This window comes from Dunckerocampus dactyliophorus, chromosome 5 (assembly GCF_027744805.1).
Source record: "Dunckerocampus dactyliophorus isolate RoL2022-P2 chromosome 5, RoL_Ddac_1.1, whole genome shotgun sequence".
NCBI classification, from domain to species: Eukaryota; Metazoa; Chordata; class Actinopteri; order Syngnathiformes; family Syngnathidae; genus Dunckerocampus; species Dunckerocampus dactyliophorus.
Genome location: NC_072823.1, coordinates 25635687 through 25646148, shown reverse-complemented (window position 1 = coordinate 25646148; position 10462 = coordinate 25635687). Strand labels below are relative to the sequence as shown.

At 42.4% G+C, this 10462-nt stretch overlaps 1 protein-coding gene across 1 annotated transcript; it reads left to right on the top strand.

The window, feature by feature from the left end:
• Positions 1–4882: 4882 nt before the first annotated feature.
• hapln3 (hyaluronan and proteoglycan link protein 3) lies at positions 4883–10265 on the top strand. The gene is made up of 5 exons (XM_054776632.1): positions 4883–4921; positions 5386–5525; positions 6253–6663; positions 8715–9017; positions 9250–10265. Exons 2-5 carry the CDS (start codon positions 5390–5392, stop codon positions 9525–9527), a joined length of 1128 nt encoding a protein of 375 aa, XP_054632607.1. The 5' UTR covers positions 4883–4921; positions 5386–5389; the 3' UTR covers positions 9528–10265.
• The last annotated feature ends 197 nt before the right edge of the window (positions 10266–10462 follow it).

Below are 10462 nucleotides of genomic sequence, written 5' to 3'. Positions count from 1 at the left end.
GGTGTCTGGAACAGATTAATTGGATTTACATTATTTCCTATGGCGGAAAAAAATCCTTTGGTTTTCGTCTGACCTTATGGAACAAATGAATAATGAAAACCGAGGTACCATTGTATAAGGAAGCTGTCACAGTACTGTTGAAATAATAGTGTTAAATTCATTTTAAAATGGGTTTGATTATACGATATTAGTGTGATACAGGCGTGGCTGCCGTCTCATCGATGGCATGATTGAAATGATCCGCGTCAGCATCATCCCAAAATAACTCCCTTCAAACGCAAAGAAATTCACATTCCGTGACAGCAAACGCTGAAATTCAAGTTGACATGTGAGGTATGCAGAATGTGAGTTGATGCGATCCAAAGTAAATCCTGATGGTGGATGTTTTAAATCAGGTGGCAGCAGCAGCTACTCTTCCTGCAGCAGGAAGCTGGATGGACCTTCTGATGAGAGAATCATCCTGGAAAAGTCAGCTCCTATTTTACACGCTGGCCTCCCTGGAGAGGAAGAAAAAAAAAACCTCAGCACTATTTCTGCTCACATCAGCCCGGAGCTGCTCGTCATGTGACGGCTGATGAAGAACGTTTAAATCCACAATGTCTGCCGTTCTATATTTGGATCACTGCTGCCTTCGTGACCAACAAAAAGATGGGAAATTGTAGTGATTAGTTCTTTCAGCTTCTTTTACTACTGGCGTCTTTAATCTGTCTATACACAAACACACACCTTCAGAAGAGTGTGTTAATGACAGTGTGTTGGCACTTTGTGACACAATGGTTGTCCAGGCTCCACACACACACACACACACACACACACACACACCATCTCTTCTTTCCTGTTGGGCTCCCAAGTGACGCGTCCCTCCTCTGGTCCTTACCCAAATTACAACCTTCACCATGCCACAATCAGCCCACAGCTGACTGGGGGGGGACAAGAGTGTGTGTGTGTGGGTGGGGGTGGGTACTGGTATTTGGGGCCCCAGGCGAAAAGCTTTCATGTGAGGCCCTGAGAAGACTGTGCAAGATAAGGGCTTACACACACGCAGGCTTTCATGCACCCACAGTGATGAGGCTGTGTCTTAATGACAGCTCATTAATTGCATGTATTGAGCACATGATAAAACACACACCTGTGCTGTGCATGAGCGTCTCATTGTTCCCAAATCTTCAGCCATTCCCACGTCCACTCATGTTCACTGTACTATATTCATTCTTATTCTCATGAACACTCATTTCTAATCACATTCTCCTATCTATTCTCATTCCAATGTATTCATTCTCATATTCATGGTCTTTGATATTGTCATTCTTGTTCTCATCAATCATTCCTGTTATTTTCACGGCTCTACTGTATTATCATACTCGTGTGTCTTCTCTTTCTTGTTCTCATAAGTCATTTTCATTCCTACGCTCATTCACGCTCTCGTTCTCATTCCTTTTCATATGCTGTATGTTCTCAGTCCAGTGTATTCATTTTTCTCAGCCTTGTTGTACAATATACATGCTCATATTCATTCTCATATCTATATAGCTCTATTCTCATAATTGTTCTCATTCCTGTTGTCGGAATTCCTCATTATTCATCAGTATCATCAGTATCTCATTCCTGTTGTCGGAATTCCTCATTATTCATCAGTATCATCAGTATCCTAACTCCCTGTAACTCTATCATTATGATATTCATTTTTGAATTCTCACTCTGATAGCCATCCTCATTGCCATATCCATAGCTTTCATGGTTATGCTCATTCTTGTTCTCGGTATCGTTCATTCCAATATCGATTCTCATTCGCACATTTGTTCTCACATTCATTCTCATTCTGCCAATTCCGACTTGCACTCAGACATTCTCTGATACTCATTTGTTCTTCCACTAATTGTAATTGTCGTATTCCTTCTCCGAGTGTTTTCATTGTGATTATTCATGCCATTACTTGCATCCATTCTCATAATTCCTCTCATTCTTGTTGTCATAATTCCTTAGTCATTCTCATATTCACCCGTGTCCTAATTCTCATGTCATTTTCATGTTCATTTGCATTCTCATTCTGATTTTCATATCCATTGCTTTCATGGTTATGCTCATTCTTGTTCGGTGTTCATTCCAATATCTATTCTCATTCGCACATTTGTTCTCATATTCATTCTCATTCCAACCTATCATGCTCATATTCATGCTCCTATCCATGGTCTCATGATGAAGATGAAGACGACCATCCTGTCTCAATGACCGTGTGGATCAGACTTGTGCATTTATTTTATTTTTTTGTAAGAGACGGTCCATCATGCTTTTCCAGAGCATGAGAATCGAGGAGGGAGGTGACGATGATGATGATGATGATTATGATATGACCTTTCCTTCTCATGACCAAACATTTCTGTGGGACGCTGGGGATTGTCTTGATGACCTCCCGTTCCCACCTTTACCATCTCTTCTACCAGGACATCTATCTCAGCTAGCAAGTCTACTGGTCCACATGGACTCCTGAGAGGTGGAAGAGCACAGGACCAGCAAGACTTGTTGTCTCTTTGAACTTCATGGACACGTTGCTGTCCGTGGACTACATCGGGGATGTTCAACTGCTTGGCCGCCAGCTAAATCCATGCCGGGAATGACATCAGACCGCAAGTTTAGTTGAAAACTCAAACCCCTCCTACAATCACCACAGCACTCCTGGCATATAGAGGATCTTTGACCAGCATTTTTGGAATAGATACTTAAAAATAGCAGAGCTCTCCTGTCATATAGAAGATCTTTGACTGGTGTTTTTGCATTGGAGTCTTAAAAACAGCAGAGCCCTCCTGTTATATTGGGGATCTTTGCTGTTTTTATGAGCCTGCTGGGAAAACACGAGGCAGAGTTCTGTCATGTAAAGTCATTTGTGTAGTGTTTTCGGCAGTGGGTCTTTAAAACAGCAGCGTTGTCCTATCATGTAGACAATCTTTGTGTTTTTGCAAGGCCGCACGGTGGCCTAGTGGTTAGCGTGTTGGCCACACAGTCAGGATATCGGGAAAACCTGAGTTCAAATCTCTGCTTGGGCATCTCTGGGTGGAGTTTGCATGTTATCCCTGTGCGTGTCCGAAGGTTTGAAAGTGACAGTGAATGGTTGTTTGTCTATATGTGCCCTGCGATTGGCTGGCAACCAGTCCAGGGTGTACCCCGCCTCTTGCCCTAAATTGGCTGGGATAGGCTCCAGCATCCCCTGCGAATATGGATGGATGTTTTTTTTGCAGTAGTTCTTTTGAAAACAGGATCTTTGAAGTGCGGCCACCTGATTTTTAGTATTCTAAAAAAAATGTGCCTGACAGAACAGTTTAGTTGTAGTCCTGAGTTGTTCCTACCGTGTGTTTATGTTGGCACCCATTAGTATTATTAGACGGTGGTCCCTCAAAGTATCAAATCTTTGAGCATGAGGGTGGAAAAACATGCGAGCAATGCATGGCGTTGAAAGATTTGGGGTGCTGGTTGTTGACAGTGGCAAGGGTTGGCCTGCTGGTGTCATGAGGGCGTCCAACATCTGCGCTGTGACAACGAGCCTTCACTCAGTTATGTCAGTGTTTGCTCAGCAGCAGCATTGTCCTCTGAGGGACCGCCGCTCTTGTTTTCCACCTTGGACGGTTGAAATGCCAGTTGATGCACATCGTTAACTTGAGGCCTTATCAAATCACAGCTGACCCCTGCTTGGCGTGGACGTGCACTTTGACGCCATTCTGCTGCCTAAAACCACAAATTGCCAAAGTGTACATTTGTCATTATTGGCATCCAACTAGTTTCAAGTCCAACGAGTCGAGTGTCATCACATGTCCAAAAACAGTAAATTGTACTTTTTTTTTTCCATGAGAGGTGCAGGTGTCTTTTACTACTGTGTCCACTAGTTGAGCCCCTCTGTGACCCTGTCTACACCCTCCATAAATGTCCCTAAAAGCCAAATGGCCCTTGGATTGACTGCGTGTTACAATATTCACTTACTGGGCACAACATTAGGAACACCTGCACTGTCTAAACTGTCTTTAAAACAAAAAGGCTCACTTGGGAATGGAATATATTTCATTGATGCATAGTTTTTTATTATTATTATCAGAATGTTGGTACACTTCTTGAAATAAATATAAAACAATAAATGAATACAAATGTATGTAGACATGTACAAAAGCGGATATTTAACTGACGTATTAGACAGCCAGACAATGTAAGATTTATGCAATAGCTGCCTTAAATGAACAGTTCTGTAATGTTAACACACCAGTATGTGAAAGCGCTTTAGCCAAAATTTGATTTTGCATGCAAAAATAATATTCATGAATGCACGCTTTACAAAATAAGAAAGGAGTAATGCACATTTAAAAAAATAAGATGTGAAAGTATTTAACCACAAAATTCCTTACAAATGTACTAAAAGTATTTATTTTAAAATTATCCACAAAATTCCTTGTAAAAATATTTGTTAAATTATTACAAATTAACCCACAAAATTGCTTTAAATTCTATTTTAAATATATTAAATTATTTAATTAAAAGTAAGCCACAAAATTTATTAAAAAGTATTTATTTACTTGCATTCCTGAACAGAAAAAATAGACGTTTTTTTTGTTGTTTTTTTTTACTTTTTTTTGGGAAACTAGTTTATATACGAAATACATTTTTTGAAAAAGATGCAGTTTTAGTTTTCCCCGGTTTAAAAAAAAGATTTTCAAACTCATTATATCTATATATATATATATATTTGTATATAAAAGCAATTGAATCTACATGCATAAACAGTAGTAATACTGCTATATTAGTGACGTCACAGGTCTCAGTGAGGAGCCTGCCGTAGTGACGTCACCGCCCAGTGGAGGAGGAGGAGGAAATGAATTCAACACACACAAACACACACATACACAGTGACTGTCAGCGAGTCTTCCCACATCCTCTCAAGCTGGTGAGTTCATTACTGGAATTGCTTATAAATATATATATATATATATATATATATATATGTGTGTGTGTGTGTATTTTAAATTGGGTGTAGCTTGAATTAAATGTTGAAGTGAAGAAAAAAAAATACATTTCAATCTTAATAGCAGCAGATTTGTGCGCATGTAAAAGTTGCAAGGACGACATCGGTAAAGGGTTTTCTTTCGGGAACTTTTCAAGAAGAAAATTATATGACGTAACACCAGGAGACGAAGTAAAAGCTTTATTTTTGTCTTTCTTATTTTACTTTCATTTAACAGTCATTTTGTCAAGTTTGATGTTTTTTAGTGCTTAGTTTATGCTTGCGCGTGCTTGGACAATCATTTAAATGCTTTAATTTATGTACAGTGCTGTAAACAACGTGTTTTTTTTTTTTTTACTAACGCGTGAATAAATAAGCCTTATATTTGTTTTATGCTTTTCTTGAAGCGTCATGCTTGGTCTCCTGCGCCCCCTGTTGGCCGCCTGCCTGCTCCTACAATTACTACCTGCCTCGTGGTGCAGGATGCCTGAATACAACAATGGATTCTACTACCATGACGTCAGCAATGGCAACGGCAATGGAGAGAGTGGGTCCTATTTCATACTGTTTTTTTTAATAGGTTCCATATTGAATTTTTCACCAGTATTGAATGAATAAGTGTCCCGCCAGAGTGTATTGGAAGTGTGTTGTCCAAACTCTAGCTTTGATTCTGGAATTTAATAATACCTAATGGGAACACACCATCTTGTGTGTGTGTGTGTGTGTGTAGCTTTAACGCTAATGGGCTGTGTTTGTCCACGCCTGTCTCGGATAGTGTGGGTCTCCAAGAAGTGCTATTGTGTAGTTTACCCACTTTTTACACACTTTCGGACTTCAACATAATAGATGCCGTATATCCATGCAACAGAAGACGTTAGCAAAACTAGCACAGCTATGTGAGCAGTGCAAACATAACAACGGCAACGTCATGCTAGGTTAGCCTATTTACTGAAAACAAAATGATCAAACTTATAGCTTCAACATCAGAGTTGGCAGAGCTCCGGGCTTTAAGATGTGTAGCAAAGCCTGTGTTTTTTCTTTTTTTTAAATTATCTTTTCAAAGCCATCATCTGTCAAGTGGTGGGTATGGTGGGCTTAGATGTATTAGGTATTCATGAAGTATTTACAAGTAAAGTTACAGTACAGGTATAATCACAAAAATATTAGAGTCAAATGGGACCAAATTGGTAAAACGTGTGGGTGCAGATCTGTTGTTTTACACACCTTGAAATAGAGGGGCTCGGTGAAATAAGCCATTCTCTGATGTCTTCAAGTCTACTTCAACGGTGTGCGTCTGCATGTGGAGTCCCCGCAGCCATCAGTGTCAGCCACCAGGGGGAGCAGCGTCACGCTCCCGTGCCACTTCCACTACGAGCCTGAGCTCAGCGCCCCCCGCAGGACACGGGTCAAGTGGTCATGGTTGCCCGCCCACGCCGCCGCCGCTGCACCCGCTGCCCCGCCCGTCGCCGCCGCCTTCACCATGGAGACGGAGGTGATGGTTGCCATGGGTAACCGTCACCGCAGTTATGGCAGCTTCCGGGGCCGTGTGCGCCTGCGACGCTCGGCGCCGGGCGACATGTCGCTGGTCATCAACGAGCTGCGCCTCAACGACACGGGCCGATACCGATGTGAGGTGATTGACGGCCTGGAGGACGAGAGCATCACCGTGGAGCTGGAGCTGCGAGGTGGGTTCGATTACGTAACTCTTTCTGCCTCCACCAAGGTTCTAATTTTTTCACATGTAACTCTTCTACTCCTGAACCGCTGCACAGAAAAGGCTGAAAATTTGTCAAAGCACGACACCCCAGCTGTGTTGCCTGTGCTATTATTTTTCTGACAAACACACCACGTGGTGGCGTTGTCATTAAACCCCCAAATTTGCTCCCCAGAGGTCAACTTGAAATTTCTCACACAGCTCAGTGCTCTCTACAAAACACCCACTATAACTTTAGGGTGTTTAGCCGAATCACCACCAAACTTGGCACACGCTTTTTAGGGCACTAACAAGCAGTGTGTAAAATTCGAGCAAGATTTGTTCGAAAATATGGCCGCCATCAAGAAAACACGGGCGGGACTTAGCAACTAACTGGTCACTGACCGTTTGTTTGTCTGTCAGACTTGCTTTTCACTCCCAAATGTGCACTAAAACACTTAATATTCACCACCTAAGTTGTTTTATTTCAGAGGGTTTCACAGATCAAAGCATAAAAGCATGGGTCAAAGGTCAAAGTCACAGCAATGTCAAATGTGGCAAACACAAAAAGCATTTTTTATTTGGCAGTTTCCATCCGATTGTCTCCAAAGTCGTTGGCCGTAAAGAAGATGATTCAAATTTGGTGGTGATTGACCTTGTCCTTGAGGAGATCACTTAGGTCAAAGTTCGCATGTAACAAGATGAAAAATTCAATTGCAACAAAGCACATTGAGTCATATGTCAAATTAAAGCCCTCTATCAGGACTTAAAAAAACTGTGCTTATTATTTCATTAGCTGCATTACAAACTGTGCGAGCAATGAGGTGTCTGCAATCACAAACACAGCAAGAATCGTCAAAAACGAGGCTAGATTTTGTGCGTCTGCAATCACAGATGCAATGTAAGAGCAAAAACCTCATCCAAATGATCGCGGGGGTCCGTTATGATGTCATAAACCTTATGGAATAAAATAGAGCGCTGAGCAAGGATACCAAAGCACTAAGAGAAGAACTCAAGGAGTTGCAAGATGAAAACGCGGCCTTTGTGCGTTTCTCTAACGGAGGTTAAAAACCCTATAAAAGAAAACAGAGCATTATGTAATGATATCAAGGTTCTGCAGGATGATATTAAAGGATTGTGCTGCACTTGGAGCACCAACAGTAAAATCCACGTCAAGCTAAATGGAGGTCCAGGGGAAGCAAAAGTGCTTGTTGTCAAAAATATCAACGATCTGGATACATATTAAAGATCGTATTAACCCTATAAACCCTATGGAAGCTGCCTCGTGCGCTGCTCTTAAGGAGGCTAAAACCCCTATGGAAGAAAACAGAGCAGAATGCAGTGATATCAAGGTTCTACAGGATGATATTAAAGGATTATTGGAAGACAATGCTGCCATAAGGAGGCTATAAACCCTATGGAAGCTGCCTCGTGTGCTGCTCTTAAGGAGGTTAAAACCCCTATGGAAGAAAAGAGCGTGATGCAATGATATCAAGGTTCTACAGGGTGATACTATCGATACTATGGAAGGACAATGCTGCCTTGCTGCACTTGGATCACCAACAGTAAAATCTACGTCAAGCTAAATGGAGGTCCAGGGGAAGCAAGAGCACTTGTTGTCAAAAATATCAACGATCTGGATACATATTAAAGATCGTATTGCCATGACAACAAGGAAAATGGAGGATTACAACCCACAAAGAAGAAGGATAGAAGGATTGCATTCAATAACATTGATTTTGATATCATCGTTGCAAGGGCCTGCTCAACAATGAGGAACTCATGTATCTACACTGAATGACACTCGCAGTACAACACTAAAGGCGACATGAAGTGTTTTCTTGATTAAAAAGTACATACAGTATACAGTACAGTATGTATTAGCAATGCATGTGATACGGAGAGGAGGTAGGCTGCTTCCTGCTCCTCTTCGGACATGTGGAATTGTGAATTGCAACATGAAGCATTCAATGTAAACTGTATGCATGTTCGAAATAAACCATAACCGTAACCACACTGCCACTAATATGATTTCCTGCACAGGTGTGGTGTTTCCCTACTTCTCCGACAAAGGACGCTACCAGTTCAACTTCCTGGAGGCACAGCGGGCGTGCCAGGACCAGGACGCCGCGCTGGCCACTTTTGAGCAGCTGTTCACAGCGTGGGACGAGGGCCTGGACTGGTGCAACGCCGGCTGGCTGGCCGACGGCACCGTGCAGTATCCCATCACGGCGCCACGCGACGGATGCGGGGGCTCGGACTTGGCGCCCGGCCTGCGCAGCTACGGTCCACGCCACCGCCTCCTGCACCGCTTTGATGCCTTCTGCTTCTCCGCCTCCGTCAAAGGTCAGTATTGTTTATTTTTTATCTCACAGGAGAGCACTTTTATTTCATGGGGGTTTTTTTTACAATTTACAAGAAAATATGTATTTTTGCAAAAACAAAATATTGATTATACAGTTTATATTAGTATAGTATAAAAATAATTTTATATATAAAAAATATTTGCTTCTGCCTTGTTTGCTTCTGGATTGTACAGTTCATATTTGATTGTTTGATTGATGTTCTCTTGCTGCAGGGACAGTCTACTTCCTGCAGAACCCGTCCAAGCTCAACTTTACAGAAGCGGTCCAGGCATGCGCCAGAGCCTCCAGTCGTGTGGCCAAAGTGGGCCAGCTGTACGCCGCCTGGAGGCTCACAGGATTGGACCGCTGTGACGCCGGGTGGCTGGCCGACGGCAGCGTCCGCTACCCCATCACCAAGGCCCGGGCTAACTGCGGACCACCGGAACCTGGGGTGCGGAGCTTTGGGTTCCCCCCACAGCACCAGAAGTTTGGTGTCTTCTGTTATCGGTAGAGGCTCAGTTAGCATTAGCTTTAGCCTGCTGGCAAATGGGCTTTACTGGGTCCATTGCTCTCCTCATCCACCCACAACTAACTGTGACCACTCAGTAACGCCCCTTTTCCACTGCACGGTACCAGCTTGACTTGACTCAACTCGCTTTGGGCTAGTCCACATTAAAATACTTATTTGAAGCCGTGAAAACCCAGAAGCAGGCATGCTAACAAATAACAACAATGGAAGAGGACATTTTATCCGTGAGGAGACAGCACCCAAGCGGAGCGCTGCGGCAAAATGGAGACTGTGGAGTTTAATACTGCACAGCAACAGGGTAAGCTAATGTTAGCATTTGTTTCCATCCTCAAACGTTCGCAAGAAATAGCAAGTATAAGAAATAGTACTAGTATTAGTACCAGTAGTGAGTAGAGCCGGGTGCCATGTGCTGGAAAAGGGAATTAGACCACAGCAGGGCAAAATGGACTTTTTCCACTTCCTGAAGTGAGAAGGGACATTGCTGTAGCGCTGTACTGCAAACTAGGGCTTTATGTCAGTATTACAGTTGTACATAACTAAGTGTACGTCTCCAAAGGGCTCCTGTCAACATTGTATGCCATTGTCCTTGTTTATGTGTCCAATGCCACGACGCATGCATCTTTTACTTTTTTTTATACACTGCATAGTATATGTAATGTATCTTCGTGCATTTTTTAAAATCATTTTATACAAGTCATTAAAATTGCTGCTGTTTATGTACGTTTTGGTTTGTTTTTTTTCCAATGAAAAATTTAAGTTGGCAATGCAGCTGTTACCAGAGAAAGGACAGGGAGAGACGACAGGAAGGATTATGACACAAGCCTATCCATAATTACGATGTCAAAAACATTAAAGGCACTTTTAATGTTGAGGGAAACAGTATACTTTTTGGAAAAAAGCAGTATATTTTATACAGA

Bases quoted from the DNA above. Each gene is read 5' to 3' on its own strand.
- hapln3 (XM_054776632.1), top strand. From the start codon at position 5,390: ATGCTTGGTCTCCTGCGCCCCCTGTTGGCCGCCTGCCTGCTCCTACAA. The intron at 5,526-6,252 runs GTGGGTCCTATT...GATGTCTTCAAG, and splicing joins TGGCAACGGCAATGGAGAGA to TCTACTTCAACGGTGTGCGT. The intron at 6,664-8,714 runs GTGGGTTCGATT...TTTCCTGCACAG, and splicing joins CGTGGAGCTGGAGCTGCGAG to GTGTGGTGTTTCCCTACTTC.